The sequence below is a fragment of the Ornithorhynchus anatinus genome, chromosome 8 (genome assembly GCF_004115215.2).
Source record: "Ornithorhynchus anatinus isolate Pmale09 chromosome 8, mOrnAna1.pri.v4, whole genome shotgun sequence".
NCBI lineage: Eukaryota > Metazoa > Chordata > Mammalia > Monotremata > Ornithorhynchidae > Ornithorhynchus > Ornithorhynchus anatinus.
In genome coordinates, this window is record NC_041735.1 from 711,075 (window position 1) to 728,191 (window position 17,117).

The following is a 17,117-nucleotide window of genomic DNA, read 5'->3' on the forward strand; positions in this document are numbered from 1 at the left end:
CAGCCCCGCCTTTGAGAAAGCCCGGCACTGGATCCCCGCAGACCCGGAGCCCAGCTCAGCGAGGGCGGCCGGGAAAGCCCGGCACTGGATCTCCGCAGGCCCGGAGTCCAGCTCGGCTCCGCTTCGCCTAGGGCGGCTGGGAAGACCTGGCACTGGATCGCCTTCCTTGGGTCCGGAGCCCAGCCCGGCTCAGCTCGGCGTAGGGCGACCCGGAAAGCCCGGCCCTGGATCGCCACCGGCATAACTCGGTGCCGCTCAGCGCGCCGCCCCTCCCCGCCCGGAGCCGAGCCCACGGGGACAGACACGCGGGGCAGAAGAAGCTTTTAAGGAAATCACGTAATTGAGCTACCCGAGAGGAGAAATGTGAGGAGGGTCTCCTTTCCGATTGTCTCCCTTGCCTCCCGGCGGGCAGGGGAGCCAGTCTCTGGGCCGCTCCAGAGCCAAGGTACGCCCGGGCCGAACACTGCAGAAGAGCCAAACGTCTGGGGAGAGGGGCCGGGGAACCGGGAGATTTTCTGAAGGAGAAATAATAATAATAATAATAGTAATAATGGTATTTGCTAAGCGCTTTTCTTGAGTGTTAGGTGGTAGTGAGAGAAGCAGCCTGGTACAGTGGAAAGAGCGCGGGCTTGGGAGTCAGAGTTCATGGGTTCGAATCCCGGCTCCGCCACTTGCCAGCTGTGTGACTTTGGGCAAGTCACTTAACTTCTCTGTGCCTCAGTTACCTCATCTGTAAAATGGGGATTAAAACTGTGAGCTCCACGTGGGACAACCTGATTACCTTGTATCCCCCAGCGCTTAGAACAGTGCTTTGCACATAGTAAACGCTTAACAAATACCACCATTAATTTATTTATTTATTTAGAGGTGTCCTATGCAAGCCTGCAGAGAATAAGAATAGTAATGATGGTATTTGCAAAGCTAAGCACTGTTCTAAGCGTTGGGGGTTGATCAGGTTGCCCCACGTGGGGCTCACAGTCTTAATCCCCATTTTACAGATGAGGTAACTGAGGCACAGGAAAGTTTGAATGATTTGCCCAAAGTCACACAACTGACAAGCGGTGGAGCCGGGATTAGAACCCATGAGCTCCGACTCCCAAGCCCGTGCTCTTTCCACTGAGCCACGCTGCTTCCCTAATAATAATAATGATGGTATCTGTTTAGCGCCCGCTATGTGCCAGGCACTGTACTAAGCGCTGGGGTAGATACAAGCCAATCGGGTTGGACGGAGTCCCTGTCCCACATGGGGCTCACAGTCTCAATCCCTATTTACAGATGAGGTCACTGAGGCACAGAGAAGTAAAGTGACTTGCCCAAGGTCACACAGCATACACATGGCAGAGCCTGAATTAGAACCCATGACCTTCTGACTCCCAGGCCATGCTTGGCCGATGGGAGTCGGGGAACGGCAATTCCGTTTTCGCCCGGCCCACCTCCATCCTGGCCTGAGAACTCCAACAGCGTGGCTCGGTGGAAAAAGCCCGGGCTTGGGAGTCAGAGGTCATGGGTTCTAATTCCGCTTCCGCCACCTGTCAGCTGTGTGACTTTGGGCAAGTCACTTCCCTTCTCTGTACCTCAATTGCCTCATCTGTAAAGTGGGGATTAAGACTGTGAGCCCCACGAGGGATAACCTGATTACCTTGTATCCCCCCAGTGTTTTTAACAGTGCTTGGCACATAGTAAGGGCTTAACAAATGCCATCATTAAACTCCAACTCGGCCCGCTCCCACCCTGCACAGCCCTGAGCCTCGCGGTCATTTTTAGAGAGCCAAAGGCCTTTGCTTGCGACCGCTAGAATGAACCGTGTGCGGACAGCAGTCAGGAGGTAATTGGTTTGAATCTTTTATTTTGACTCTACATGCGGTGTTAAAAACCCAAAGTACATATTATTTACACACCCACAATACAAGTTTACAAGATATCTATACATGTTAAAGAACCCTATAGAGCCCTATAGGGCACCTTCACTTTAGGGTTACTTTTTATGCCGTACCATTAAAAAGATACAATCCGCGTTTACCTTTGCACCAATGGATAAAGCATTTTAATTAAATTAACCGGAGAGACTAGGTCGAATGTTAGAAATTTCAACAGAAGTACTGAGAGGTCACATTACAGTCTACAAGGCAGCACAATGTTACATAGAGTTATCCGGATCACATACGCGCGCAGACACACACACACACACACACACACACACACACACTCGTGTTCGGGGTACAGGCGTGGGGATTAATAGGGATAGAAGGGGATTTGAAGTCGGGGACTCAAATTGGTGGGCGGAGTCATTTCGGAGGGGCGGATTTCATTGGTTATTCTTGGGGGGATGGGGGGCCCCGCAGCGTGGGCCCCGAGAATACGGTTCCTCGTGCGCCCGGGGAGAGCCCCACTCCGTGCGGGGAGCCCGCCTCCCGGGGAATGGGCACCGGTGGGTGAAGTTTTCGGCGCCCACCGCAACGGACTGCGCTTCGCCCTCGACCGCCCCCCACCTCGCCCCCTGCTCCGGCCCAGCAACGGCACACCGGCCGGCCGCGCGGGGCCTCCCCACTCCCGCACCCCCGCAACCCACCAAGCCCCTGCGCACCGCTCCATCCCCGGTGCCCTGCGGGATCCGGCGGCCGGGGGTAAGGGAGGGGTACCTATCTGTCCGTCCCCTCCCCCTCCCTCCACAGGCCGGTTTGGCTCATCTTTGCTGGGGTCTTGCTGGGGACCAAGGGCTCCGACCGGCCCAGAGGACGGTGAACTGCGCCGAGGACACGGACGGACGGACGGACGGACGGACGGGTTTCGCACTTCCATCACGCTCATGAATAAGGCACAAAATGCACAGATTCAGGTAAACTCACACGGTATTTACAGCGCCGCTGCCTGCACGACGCCCGGGCGGGGGACCCCCGACGGACACAGCATGGACAAGGTGGATCGATTGATTGCACGGCTACGGGGGGAGGAGGAGGGGGCTTTACCCACGCTGCGTGGGGCCGGAGGCTTTCTCTTGCGGGGTTCTTGCGGCGGGGGCGGGACGGGGTGGGGGGAAGCCCCGCGGCCTCCGGCCCCGGAACGCCGGACCGCTGGGCGGGAAACACCGGAGCGGTGACCGAGGGGAATGAAGAGCAGCACAACGTTGGCGGGGATTCTCCCCGGCCGAGCCCCCCCACCCCCAGCCCAGTCCCCGGTCGGTCTCGCCGTGGGGCGCCGGGCAGGTGCCGTTGGGGCGGCCCCAATGTAAACAAACTCCGTAGCAGAAAGACAAGACGGGGACTAAGTTGGCACACACTCGCGCACGCATCCCCACGCACCCCCACCCACACGCCACACGCACACGACAGACAGTTCGGGGCCGCCGCCACCCCCGAGAAGATGCTACTGGGGCGCCGAGGCCGCGTTGCCCGCCGCCCGGGTCGCCCGGGCCGTCCGGGCCGTCCGCGGCCCTTGTGCAAGAGGCGGGGGGCAGCGGGCCCTTCACATTTCACGGGAAGACGCGGATACGAGCCTCCTTTTCAAGTATTTGCCGATGGCTTCGGCCGCCGCGTCCCGCCCCCGCCGCCCCCGCCCCGCAACCGGAGCCTAGGGGGCCCGGCCCCGGCCCCGGCCCCGGCCCGGGGGGCTGGGGGCGGCGCGGCCCCGGGCGGAGAGCGGATCTTTGGCCACGGGGGTGGTCTGCGTCTCCAGCGGGTCCCTCGCCTTCAGGGGGTCCCGGGGCCAGCGGGCGGCCTGGAGGGAGAAGAGGCCAGCGGGCCAGCGGGACGGCGGCCCTAGTAGCTGTACTTGTTCAGGGGCCGGACGGCGGCGGGGGTTTGCGGGGCGAAGGCGGGCTTGGGCGGCACGTCCGGTTTGAGGGAGGAGGTCCTCTTCACCCCGCTGCGGGGGAGGGTGCCGGGGCCGGCGTAGCCGCTCTGCCGGGACAGGGCCGGCGGCAGGTGCCCGTTGACCGGCGGCCCCGGGCCGTAGTCCGTCTTGGGCCCGGCGCCGGGGGGCAGGTAGCCGCCGCCGCCGCCGCCGCCGCCGCGGGGCCCACAGGGCTGGCGGAACAGGAGTCCCGCAGCGGCCCCGCCGCTCGGGGAGGGCAGGCTCTTGGGCAGGGCGGAGATGGAGTGGCGTTGGGCCGAGGTCCGGGGGTAGCCGCGCTGCCTCTCCAGGGAGGTCAGGGCGGCGGCCGGCGCCGTGGGCACGTCCAGCCGCTTGGTCGGGCTGTTCCGCGGCAGGGTGGACGGCGGCGAATAGAGCGAGGCCTCGCGGTGGGGCACCTTGGGGGGCAGCTCGGCCAGGCCGCCCATGGCCTCCAGTACCAGGGAGGCCGAGGCCCCCGCCAGGTCCCCCAGCAGGGCCGGAGGGGGAGGCCCGGGCCCGGCCGCGCCCTCGCGCTGCGGCGGCTGCGGTTTGCGGGGCTCGCGGAAGGCGTGGCGGGAGTCGGAGGCGCGGCGGGGGTCCCGCCTGGCGGCCGGCGGGGCCAGAGGGTGGTCCGCGCCCTGCAGGGCCGCCCGCTCCGCCCGGTAGGCGTTGGAGTTGGAGAAGGACGTGTTGAAGTCGTGCGTGGCGTTGGGCAGCACGATGGCGCTGGGGATGTGGGCCGGGGCCAGGGGCGAGTGCGGCGGGGGGCTGGCGGGGAGGAACGGGGGCGCGTCCTTGCGGCCGGCGGCCGGGCCCCGGCCGGCCTGCGGGGGCGGCTTCGGCTGGAGGACCGGCGTGGACTCGGGCGTGGGCAGCGCGGCCAGCTCGGGCGGGGGCGGCGGGGCGCGGGGGTCGGCGCCGGCGGCGGGGGGCGGCGCGACCTCCTTGCGGCCGGTCAGCAGGGTGGCGTAGAGTTTGGGGGAGCCGGCGTGGTGCTGGAACTCCTGGACGGGGCTGTCGAACAGGCCGCTGAGCTTGGCGAAGCTGCCGCCCGAGTCCGTGCAGGACTGGGCCGACTCGGCGTCCTTGCGGATCTTCCGGGCCCGCCGGGCCAGGGCGTCGCGGTAGCAGTAGACGGCGGCGCCGGCGATGAAGGCGCCCAGCACGAAGGCGGCGAAGACGCAGGTGATCAAGACGTTCATGTGCACCATCTGGCTGGACTCGGACGCCTGCACGTCCCACCGGACACCTGTCGACCCCGCGACCCGCGGGCAGGCTGGGTGAGCGCGGGCGGGCCGCGGGGGCGCCGCCGGGCCCTTACCGGCCCGCCCTCCCGCCGAGGGGCCCCGGCTTCTCCCCTCCCGCTACCGTGGAGGAAGGAAGGTGGACGACGCCCCCCGACTCCTCCCCAGCCCCTCCCGCCCAGCTCCGCCTCCCCCGTAACCCAGCGCTCCCCTAGACCGACTCGGCTTTCCCGTTAGCTCCCCCTCCTTGCCCAGGCCCCCTGTGCCCTCAGCTCCCCGGCCCCCACTAGCTTCCCCCCGACCACCCCGGCCCAGACGAGCCCTTTCCAGGCTTGGATCCCCAGGGCGCGTGACCCGCGCCGGCCCCGACCCGCTTCGGTAGGGAGAGAGGCTGGTCCCGCGGCGTGGATTAGTCACTGGCGGACAGTGGCCGCCCCCCGCGGCTGGGTTAGCGGGAGGAGGCCTCGGCCGGTCCCAACCGGAGACCTGGCCGGCCGGCCGGCCGGCCGGCGCGCGAAGAGGAGGGTTAGCGGCGAGGCCTGCGAACGCCCTCGGGGTTCGGGCTCTGGGTTAGTGCCGCCCTGGCGCCGGGCGGGAGGGAAAGAAAGAAAGTCAGGAAATGGCCGGGGGAGAGAGCCTAACTCTAGTGAAAAGCAGAACCGGACAGGCCCAAACCAACAGAAATGGACAAACAAGGGTCAGTGCCCGTTCTGGCCGCGGACTGGAAACCTGCTTCGAGACTGCGATTTGGAGTGGAGGGAGGGGTGGGGGGCACCACGAGGAGGGGGAAGGAGCCAGGAGGAAGGGAAGAGGGCTGGGCCTGGGGTGAGGGCGGGCAGGAGACCGGAGGCGGGGGTGGGGGGGGGATGCGGAAGCAGAGGGGAGAGGGAAGGGGGGAGTGTGCAGTGACCGGGCTGGCCCCGGGCCCGTCTAACGGGCCCTGAAGGTCCCTCCGGACCCTTCCTCCCGGTCGGGCCCTGGAAACTCCTTGGTCCCGCGAAGGAGGGAGGGAGGGAGGGGGAAGTGGGGGGAGAAACAGCCAGGCGAGGGATGGAGGTCGGGGTGGGGGGTAGGGGGGTGGACAGGGGGTGGAGATCTGGGAGGTGAGAAAGGGAGTGGGGCAGGCGAGTCTGAGGCAGGTTTCCAGCCTGTGGCATACGGCCCCCTGACATGGCCTTACCCTTGGGGACCCCTGCTAGGGGTCCGGTAAAATCGGGGGGATTGGGGTCGGCGTGCACTACAAGCTTCCGAGAGCTGGTCAGCCTGGGTCTCCAGCGTCCAGCCCCCCGCGGGGCCGGGGCGGGGGAAGTCCCCCTAGCCGGAGTGGAGGGCGAGGAGGGCGTCACGTCTGTGGTGCAAACAGATTTGGATTACCGGAGGGGGAGAGGGGAACGGGCGGCGCCTCTTATGGGGACGGGGGTGGGGTATTTTAGCCCCTGGCACCTCGGAGAGCTGCGGGGCGGGGGCTGGACTTGGAGGGGCTGATGAAAGGTCCCAGCATGGCCGCGGTCTGCCCGCGGACCCCGCCGTCGAGGTCCGGACCGACCAGCCCCCGAGCGCGGACTTGAGGGGGCTCGTCTGGAAGGGAGGAGGCCACTGGCCAGGCAGACGTGTGACCCAGTCAAACAGACGGTCGCCCGGCTTGGGCCCACCAGCCCCTTCCCCGCGAGAGCTGAAGCTGCCCGGGAGATGGTCTAGTCCCGGCGGGGCAGTGGCCCTTCCCGGAGAGAAAGGCAGCAGCCCCACCGCCGGGCTTTGGTGGCCAGATGAGAGGTCGGTCGGCCGGCCCGGGGGCTATAAGGGGGGGCGAGGGTCCCTGCCTCGTTCACCCCAAGTTCAGTCCCTTTTGGTTTAGGGCCAGGTCTTCCAAGACTAATGGGGTCGCTCCCTCAGGGGAGGGAAATGTACGTTTACTGGACAGGAGGGCCGGGGCGTGGGAAGGAATAGGATGAGGAGAGGAGGGGGAAGAGGATGGGGAAGGGGTGAAATAAGAATCTCGAGAGAAGAAAGAGATATAGGGGAGAGTAGAGGGACGGGGAGGGGGGAAGAACAGAGGACCGGGGAAGGTGGGAAGAGGACAGGAGGAAGCGAAAAGAACGGAGGACGGGGAAGGTAAGAGCAGAGGATGGGGGAGGTGGGAGAGGGGAAGAATGGGGGAGATAGGAGAGGGGGAAGTGGGGGAGAGGAGGCGAGACGAAGGTTTGACCTCCGTGGACAGTAGCAAAGGCAGAGAGGGTACCAGGCTGCGGGGACAGAGGAGAGAAGCTGCCGGGCTGCGCAGCCATGTTAAGTGAATTCGGGAGGGGTTGGGGGGAGGGTCCGGAGGGGAGCGGGGTCCCGGCCGAGGGAGCTGTTAGGGGGCAGCCCCGCACCGCAGGCTCCTCTCGGACCCCCGGCGGGCGCTGAGCCCGAGGGCGGACAGGCTGTGGGCGGAGCGTGAGCACGCTTCCACCGTCAACGATGAACGGGGAGAACGGGGCGTTAATTCAAAAAGCAGAAACAACTAACCAGATGTTGGCCCGCCAGATGTTTTGTAATCTGGTGTGGTTGGAGGAGGCAAAATGTCTAAAAGAATTAAAGGAACAGGAAATCGGTGCCTGGAATCAAAGGCGAAGGCAGCAGCTTGGGAGGAGCCCAGAGGCAGGGGGAGCGGGAGTGGGCCTCGGCGCCGCGGGACGGGCCGGGGGAGCAGGAAACTGACTCCGTCCCCCCCGGGCTCCCCGGACCGAGGAGCCCAGCGCTGGCCAAGTTGTCTCTCAGGGTGGGGAGCGCAGACACTTGGCGTGAGGCAGGGGCGCTGCCCCCCCGGGGCTCGGCCGGAAGGCCGCCCGCAGTACCCTAGCTTACCGTGGCATTCCCCGAGGTGTGCCGTGTGCCCGGACTCGGTGTCCTGCTCAAAGCCTCCGGCGCTGGAGGAGCAAAGGAGGTTTCAGTGAGCAGCGCCCATCTGCACACGTGCCCTGTCACCGATCCACCCGTCACCCGGCCACGCAGATCACCTAAATAGACTCTACTCCAGGCTAATCTCCCTCGAACTCTCTCTAGCTGCCTTCGATGCCGTCGACCACCCCCTTCTCCTGGAAACATTGTCCAACTTTGCCTTCACTGACTGTCCTCTCCTGGTTCTCCTTCTCAGTCCCTTTCGTGGGCTCCTCCTCTGTCTCGCACGCCCTAACTGTGAGAGTCCCTCAGGGCTCAGTTCTGGGTTCCCTTCTACACCCACTCTTTGGAGAACTCATTTGGTCTCACGGCTCCGACTACCACCTCTGTGAGAACGATTTCCAAATCTACCACTCCATCCCCTACCTCTCCTTCTCTACAGTCTCACATCTACTGCCTCCAGGCCATCTCCACTTGGATGTTCCATCAGCATCTCCAGCTCAAGATGACCAAATCTAAACTCCTCCCGAAGATTTTCTCATCACCATTGACAACGCCACCATCCTCCACATCTTTTAGGCCAAAAACCTTGGCATTATCCTCAACACCTCCCTCTCTTTCAACCTCCATATTCAGTCAATCAATAAATCCTGGCATTCTCACTACACAACATTTCCGGCTGGTCCAGGCACCTGTCACGTTCCCGACTTGACTACCGCATCAGCCTCCTTGCCGATCTCCCTGCCTCCAGCCTCTCCCCGTCTCCAGGCTGCACTTTTCTCCGATGATAGGATCATTTTTCTAAAACATCGTTCCTCTCCTGTCTCCCTACTCGTCAAAAACCTCCAGTAATAATAGTAATTGCGGAATTCTATACACTTATTCTATACGCTTACTATGTAACAGGGACTGTTCTAAGCGCTGGGAAAAATACAAGATAAATGGTTTGGACACAGTCCCTATCCCACATGGTTGCCTATCCCTCCATCTGCTCTCTTCCTCTTACTTATCCTGCCTCTCCTCCCACTGCAGCTCAGTTTGCACTTTGTTCCCCTTAACCCTACTTACTGTGCCTCAGTCCCGTTGTTGGGTAGGGATTGTCTCCATCTCTTCTCGAATTGTACTTTCCAAGCGCTTAGTACAGTGCTCTGCACATAGTAAGTGCTCAATAAATACAATTGAATGACTGAATGAATCGCTCTCATCATGGACCTCTCGCTTATGCTCTCTTCCTGCCTGGAAGTCCTCCCGCTTCAAAACCCTTCTGAAAGCCCATCTCCTCCAGAAGGCCTTTCCTGATTAGTCTTTCATCTCACCAGCTTGTACTCCCACAGCTGCTGCTTCAGCACTTAATACCCCCAACCCACAGCTCTTGCTGCACTTTTGCACCTATGGATTTTGCATGCATAAAGCAGTGTGACCTAATGGAAAGAGAAGGAGCCTGGGTTCTAATCCTAACACTGCCACTTACTTGCTGCATGATCTTGGGCAAGTTACTTAATTTCTCTGGGTCTCAGCTACCTCATTTGTGAAATGGGGATGCAATACCTGATCTCCCTACTAGTTAGACTGGAGTCCCATGTCTGACCTGTTTACCTTGTATCTATGCTTCGTGCAGTGCTCGGCACAGAGCACTTAACAAAGATCACAATTGTTATTATGGATTTCCATATTACTCTATTTAAACTCTTCTTCCTCTTGTCTGTAATTTATTTTAGTGTCTATCTCCTCACGTTAGACTAAAAGCTCTTTGAGGACAGGGATCACATCTGCTAACTCTATTTCCTTCCACCAAGTGCTCAGTACAGTGTTCTGCACAGAGAAAGTGCTCAGTAAATGACACTGAGTGAGTGACTGGTTCCAGGGGCACTATTGGCAAGCATCATCATCATTTATCAACATCCTGGCTTTCCTGAGTGCCTGATGTGCCCAGTGCTCCGTGCCTACCAGTGCCTGGATGAGCACAATAAAAAAAAAGAGGCCACCTACCCTGGCTTCAGGGGGCTGACACTCGAATGGAAGCGGAGGGTCGCCCAGACAGAAGGAATGGGAGAAGCGACTGGCTACCACGGATCGCCACAAGGGGGAGGCCCAGGGACAGGCCACGGATTCCCCCTCCCTCCCCAGGCAGAATCGCTCAGAACGAAGCCCCCCAATTCCTGGCCCCTGATCCCCCCGGCCCCATCACCGACATTGCCCCCCCACCACCCTCCTGATCCCGTCCCGGGCCTGGGGGCTCCGATCCCACTTACAGCGTCCCCGCCGCCGCCCGCCCACACACTCCTGTGCTCAGCCAGCCGCAGTACGGGTCCCGCGATGCGATGCAAGATCTGCACAGGAGCCAAATGCGGTGTGCTGCTGCTACCCACAGCCCCACAACCCCTGAAACCCCAACCTTCCAGCCCCCATGTTTCCCAGCCCCCAACCTCAGCAGCCCCCCAGCTCCTGCAGCCCCTGAGCACCTACGGCTTTCGGCTCCATTCCCGACAGCCTCCCTGGGCACGGAGCCCCTCTTACTTCTTGCAGGAGCCAAAGCGCTCACAGCGGCTCAGGGGGACGCGGACGACGCAGCCGGTGTAGGCCACAAACACGGCATGGTGCTCTGGGTCCAGCTGCAGTGCGATTATCTTCCGGTCCTCATCACTCTCCCGGCTGCACCTGGAGGCCGAGGCGGCGGTCGGTACGGGCCACCTAGGCGGTCAGGCCCTGGAGCCCAGCACATCGTGGGAGGCGGGCAAATGGCCAAGGCCCACAGAGGAGGGGGCGGCGGCGAAGGGGGGCCGGGGGCGGGGGGAGCACTCGTGTCCTGCAGCTCAGGGCACCCGTGTCCCGAGCTGCAGTTCCTGCCCGGCACACACGTGAGGACCAACGCCTCTCTCCTCAGCTGGGTTGGGAGCGAGGGGAGTTTTCTCCTCCAGTTCTACAATCCGCCCTGCCCGTGGGCGGCCCCTGAATCCACTGCTCTGCCTACACCAAGGTCCGTGGGGGGATGAGAGCGTTTGGTCTTCAGCAGATGGGCAGTCATGCCGGTCCAGCTGTGGCCGAAGACTCACCATCCCGTCGCTTGCCCCCAGGGAGCCAGACCCTCCCAGCAGAGAACCAGCATGGCCTAGTGAACAGAACACGGGCCTGGGAGTCAGAAGGACTTGGGTTTTAATCCTGGCTCCGCCACTTGTCCGCTATGTGACCTTGGACAAGTCGCTTCACTTCTCTGTGCCTCAGTTCCCTCATCTGTAAAATGGGGATTAAGACTCTGAGCCCCATGTGGGACAGGGACTGTGGCCAACCTGATTAACTTGTTTCTACCCCAGTGCTTAGACTAGTGCTTGACACACGGTAGAGGCTTAACAAATACCATCATCATCGGTGGGTGGCAGAGAGGGGAGGGAAGTAAACTAGGCCGCTAAATAGCCCGGAGAAAGCGACCCTTGGCGGGTGGGTGGTGGGACGGATGACGAGGTCACACTGGGCGCGGGGCCGTGCATACTTGGCCTGGTGGTAGGCATCAATCTCCTCCAGAAGCACGCTGCCATTCAGAGACGGCGGCCGGGTCTCGGCCAGCACCTTGAGCAGCACCCCCGCCTCGGAACCCACGAACATCACCGTGTGGTTCCGGTAGGGCCCGGCTGCCGCATCCACCGCGATGGCTGTCAGGCGGTACCTGGTGGGCAGAACACGGGCTGGGAGATGGGGTCCCGGGCTCCCGTCCCTGCTCTTCCCGAACCTGCGGGTTGACCCCGGGCAGTCTTTAGACTGTAAGCTCGTTATGGGCAGGGAATGTGTCTGTTTATTGTTATACTGTACTCTCCCAAGCACTTAGTACAGTGCTCCGCAAACAGGTAAGTGCTCAATAAATACAACTGACTGACAAATCGCTGCACCTCAGTGTCCTTACCCTTCCAACGAGGGTCAGATCCCTCACTCTTGCTTATCTCAAGAGGCGCACGAGGGATGGGGACTGCATCCAACCTGATGACCCTGCCTGGACTCCAGCACACGGCGAATGCTCAGCATGAAGTCGGTGCGGAATCAGCACCGTAACTCTGGTGAGCATGGAGCGAGGCAGCAGACAGAGAGGGCAAGGGGTTCAGTGGGAGGCGCGGCTGATAAGACCAGGTGGGCCGGCCCTACCTGACGCGGGTCTTGGTGAACCATGGCTCCTCAGCGAGGGAGGGGACAGCCAAGTCCATCAGCGGGTGAGACTTGATGAAAGACAAGGTTTCGTCGGGGAAGTCGATGGATGTTCTGTAGGCCTCAGCGAGACCGTGCCTCGCACAGCAGCCTGGCCTGGGGGAAGGTGACACCTTCAGATCTGCCCCGAGAAGCCTCCTGCCCCACCGTCCCCCACCCCACCACCAGGGGCGGCTCCACCATTATCCAGCCCAGGACGTCATCCTTCTCGGGGGCACCGAGATGCTGGGAGGAACCGTGCGTGGGTTAGTTACCCTCCGGACACCCACCCTTACAATTAGTGATGGATAACACACCTCCAACTCTCTCTCCCAACCCAGCATGGACCATCCAACACCTCTGACTCTCCCACAGTGATTTAGCACAGACCATCCAATACCCTTGACTCTCCCCTTTCCATCCTTGATTCTCCCCCATTGACGCAACCAGATTATCCAACACCCCTGACTCTCCTCTCTGCACCTCTGACTCTTTCCCAGTGATTCAGTACAGATCATCCAACACCCCTGACACTTCCTTCTCCTTCCCTGACCCTCCCTCGGTGACCCAGCATGGACCAACACCCCTGACTCTCTCTACTCCATCCCTGTTTCTCCTACATTGACCCAACATGGATTATCCAACACCCCTCTTTCCTCACCATCCCTGATTCTTCCCCAGTGACCCAGCACCATCCATCCCATAGCCCTGACTATCCCCTCTCCACCCCTAATGCTCTTTCCAAGGACCTGGCATGGATGCTTGTCCATGTATCTGTATGACACCCCCGGGCCACTTAATGTTTCCAGCTGCCAGGACCCCTGTGAGCCAGAATAGGATGTTCACTTCCAGCTGGGGACGGTAGCATTTCCTGCTCTTGTCACTGCCTCCAAGACTCGAAGGCCCACAGCTGTGGGACAGTGTGAAGAGCAGAAGGAGACACCCCTCCACCCCCGCAAGAACCCCTTAGCCGGGAGGCTCTACCTCGGGCTCGGGACCCGCTCTTCCGGCACGGCGGTCCAGACGGAGTCCGGGCTTTTTTGCTCCTTGAACCTGCCCTCGAACACCTTCTCAATGTCATCCATGCTGAAGGCGCAGACGGCCGAGCCGGGGATGCTGCGGGCGGGGCCAGAGGCGTCACTAGTGGGTGCGGACCCTGGAGTGATGGGGGTCAGAGGGAGCCTCCACCCAGTACCCTGGGGTCCCACCTTCCCCTCACCTGTTGAGCTGCGTGGTGAAGACCCCCAGCACGGTGGGGACCCCACCGACAGACAGGATGTCTGTGACAGCCTGCAGAACGTCGAAGTAGAAGAAGGAGTCACCAGGGACGGAGCAGTTGAGCCGGGCTTTCAGGAAAGAGGTCCAGTGCTTCTCTAGGACGCGCTGGGAGCCCCCTACATCATTTTTGCAGATTCGGGCGACGCGGGAGTAGACCGCCTGTCAGGCATGAGCACGGTGAGGTGCCGGAGCAGGCAAGGGGTGTACAGGGGGTAGGCACACGATGGAGGGTTGATGGAGACAGGATCCCCAGGACTGACAGGCCCCTCCTCGGCCCCACCCGAGGAGTGGCCCAGAGGGGTGTGGCATGTGTAGGTGTGTGATGGGGGTACCCCCTCTACCCTCCGGGGAAGCTGGCTAGTCAGGCCGTGCATACGCCTCACTGAGCAATCACAAAAATCTTGGCTGCTCCCTGCCACACCGCAGCCTGCTTGCCACACTGTCCTGGCTCTTGGTACCGGTTCCGAGTCCCAGCTCCAAGTCCCGACTCCGAGAACCAGCCAGCAGAGGGCTTGAACCGTGGACAAAGATTCAGGCGGGGATACTGAGGGCCCATGCTTGAACTAGAAACCCCTAGAAATTACTGAAAATCCCCGGGAGGAGGGGGAGGGGGCCATACCCAAACCATAAACCACTGGGAATTACCGAAAATCCCCATGCAGAGGGTGCGGGAGGACACGGTGGGTGGGAGGATCTAGATAGGTGGAACGGGGAGAGGGGGAACAGAAAGGAGAAAGGGGCAGAGAGGCGAGAGTGGGAGAAGGGGGAGGGGGAGAGAAGGCAAGGGAGGGAATGGGTTGCTTTGAGAACTGCCTTCAGAAACCGCTAGGCAGAGTGCTGAGGCACTAGGGGAGGAGCCCGGGCCCAAGATTTCCTGGAGGGCCTCAGTGCTGGTGAGGCCTGGCCGTGGGGGTCAGCACACCCAGCTCAGGGGTCCACAGAGTGACCTCAGAAACAGTGCTGAAGCCTGTGTGGGGCCAGAGTTCAGCAGCTTTACCTGTTCCTCCTGGCTACAGGTCAGGTCAGTCCTGGGAATGGCACTCAATGAGTGCCCATTGGGTGTCAAGCTCTGCATTTAGTGCAGGGAATGCATACGGGACAGAGGATGCCCCAGGCCCCGGCTCTAACAGACTCCAACTGTGGGATGCTGGCAGCAGACTCGGAGAGATGGCAAAACCCCAGAGACCCCAATGGGCATTGAGGGCAAGGGGCCAGAGGGGCAGGGGTCATCTCTGTCCCCCGGGACTCTCACCTTGCCCAGGCTGTTGTGCTCCACGGCGATTTCACGGAAGAAGAAGTAGACAAAGTTCCCGTACTCGGTGGCATGCAGGAAGTGCGGCTCTGAAAGGGGCCCCAGGAGGTGGACGGGTCAGCGCGGAGCCCTCAGACAGAAGGATAGTGGCCCCTTGCAGCAGGGGCTGGCTCTCTGTGGCCCATTTTACAGATGGGGAAGCAGAGGCCCGGTCACGCAATGAGACGCAGATGCTGATTCTAGTCCACTGAGCACGGCACCAGGCTGGCCGGCAGACCGGCCCTGAGACTAACCCCCAAACTGGCCCCTCTGTCCCCTGTCCCCTCAAACCAATAGCATTAGGCAGTGACAGCCGGCCGAGGGGCGGGGAGATGAATCACCAGCCACCAGTGGCCCTGGCCATTACCTTTGATCCACTTGGAGTCGTATTTGATGGTCCGCAGAGCTGAGCCATCACCCAGGCTCCGATAGATCACGGCATCGCTGGCCAGGAAGTCGGCCACAGTGGCAGAGTAGAGTTTCCCATCTGAAACCAATCAATCAATCAATAGTATTGATTTAGTGCAGGGTCAGTGATTAAGAGTAGAACAGCACACCCACTCTCCCTGGCTCGAGTAGCCAGGAAGCAGTGTGGCTTAGTGGAAGAGCACAGGCTTGGGAGTCAGAGGACGTGGGTTCTAATCCCCCTTCTGCCACTTGTCTGCTGTGTGACCTTGGGCAAACCACTTTACTTCTCTGTGCTTCAGTTACCTCATCTGTAAAATGGGGGTGAAGACTATGAGCCCCAAGTGGGACAACCTGATTATGTTGTATCTACCCCAGCACTTAAAACAGTATTTGGCACATAGTAAGCACTTAACAAATACCATCATCATTATTATTATTACTATCACCTGGGCCATCAGACCAACTCCGTCTGTGACCCTCAGCCCCCAATCACCATTTCTGGTCAGTCTCATGGCCTGTCTGGCCCAGGACTCCGTCTCCAACAGCAATACCAGGATGTTGGGAAGAACCGTGTGTTGGTTACCTTCCTAGATACCCACCCTTATAATAATGTTGGTATTTGTTAAGCACTTACTATGTGCCCAGCACTGTTCTAGGCGCTTGAGTAGATACAAGGTAATCAGGTTGTCCCACGTGGGGCTCACCGTCATAATTCCCATTTTACAGATGAGGTCACTGAGGTCCAGAGAAGTGAAGTGACTTGCCTAAGGTCACACAGATGACAAGTGGCAGAGCAGGAACTCGAACCCATGACCTCTGACTCCTAAGCCCGTGCTCTTTCCACTAAGCCATGCTGCTTCTCTTATGTTTAGGGATGGACCATTCAAACCCCCCAACTCTCTCCTCTCCATCCCTGACTCTCCCCACAGTGACCCAGCCTGAACCATCCAATCTTCTTGAGTCTCCCTTCTGCAGCACCGTCTCTCCCTGTTTGTCCCTGGCCAAGTTGTCCCTGGATTTGTCCTCGCGGCATCTAACTAACGGAATAGAATGGTGGATAGATGGATGAACGGAAAGATTAACTGGTCGATCAGTCCTGTAATGCATCTTAGAGAAGCAGCATGGCTCAGTGGAAAGAGCACGGGCTTGGGAGTCAGAGGTCGTGGATTCTACTCTCGGCTTTGCCACTTGTCAGCTTTGGGACTTTTGGCAAGTCATTTAACTTCTCTGTGACTCAGATACCTCATCTGTAAAATGAGGATCAAGACTGTGAGCCCCAAGAGGGACAACCTGATTACCTTGTATCCCCCCAGCGCTTAGAAAAGTGCTTGGCACATAGTAAGCGCTAAACGAATGCCATTATTATTATTATTATCTTGCAGCATCTCACCTGCAAAGAGAGCCACATTGGTCTGCCTGGCGTCGAATGGACACCGTGCCAAGCCACTGATTTCTTCCCCATCGTACTCCAGGGTGTTCAGCTGAGGGAGGAAAACCTACGGCTAGTATCCAATTTGTCCCTGTCTTCTGTTAGCATGCTGCTGGAATTCTAGGGACAGGCAGAAAGACAGGTGGAAGGACGGACAGACAGACCCATGGCTGGACACCCCGTCCCACTGGGGTGGTGCTAGAGAGCCTGGCGCCTTACCCGGTAGTATCGGCACATGGGGTTGAAGGCATTCGTGCCGCAGACAAAGACCATCTCGTCGTTCCTCGGGACAAACACCTTAATGAAGTTGTGGCATTCATCCTGGGGGGAGGCCCATGCATCAACCCCGGGGAGGGTCTGGCCTCCACCTGCCGATGCCTCCTCTTCCTCCTCCCCTGCCTCCCACCTCCCCCCGTGACCCCCAGCCCGGGAATGTTGGCCTCAGGTAAACTCACCCTGTGCTTTCCCTTCATGGCACAGTTCTCTCGGTCCTGCTGCCTCGACCGCCACACCAGCTTCTGTGCAGAACAAAAGTCGGCCCCTCGGGGTCGGTCGAGCGACCGAGAGGGGTGGCGAGGGGTGGGCA

General features: G+C 60.6%; 1 protein-coding gene across 5 annotated transcripts in view; it reads right to left on the reverse strand.

The window, feature by feature from the left end:
• Window positions 1–3,587: 3,587 nt before the first annotated feature.
• Window positions 3,588–17,117, reverse strand: part of SEMA6D (semaphorin 6D) — an 82,399-nt gene continuing 68,869 nt past the window's right edge. For 3 of the 5 annotated variants that reach the window (XM_029071052.1, XM_029071055.2, XM_029071051.1), the window contains 15 exons: window positions 16,987–17,049; window positions 16,751–16,852; window positions 16,493–16,583; window positions 15,062–15,181; window positions 14,656–14,744; window positions 13,345–13,562; window positions 13,110–13,241; window positions 12,087–12,242; window positions 11,443–11,616; window positions 10,473–10,613; window positions 10,208–10,285; window positions 7,923–7,984; window positions 7,584–7,640; window positions 6,256–6,423; window positions 3,588–5,080 (listed from right to left, as the gene is read on the reverse strand). In XM_029071052.1, coding sequence (XP_028926885.1) covers window positions 3,756–5,080; window positions 6,256–6,423; window positions 7,584–7,640; window positions 7,923–7,984; window positions 10,208–10,285; window positions 10,473–10,613; window positions 11,443–11,616; window positions 12,087–12,242; window positions 13,110–13,241; window positions 13,345–13,562; window positions 14,656–14,744; window positions 15,062–15,181; window positions 16,493–16,583; window positions 16,751–16,852; window positions 16,987–17,049 — 2,976 coding nt within the window. In that variant the 3' untranslated portion in view covers window positions 3,588–3,755. The remainder of the gene's footprint in view (window positions 5,081–6,255; window positions 6,424–7,583; window positions 7,641–7,922; window positions 7,985–10,207; window positions 10,286–10,472; window positions 10,614–11,442; window positions 11,617–12,086; window positions 12,243–13,109; window positions 13,242–13,344; window positions 13,563–14,655; window positions 14,745–15,061; window positions 15,182–16,492; window positions 16,584–16,750; window positions 16,853–16,986; window positions 17,050–17,117) is intronic. The other 2 variants (XM_029071056.1, XM_029071057.1) reach the window with 2 other exon arrangements.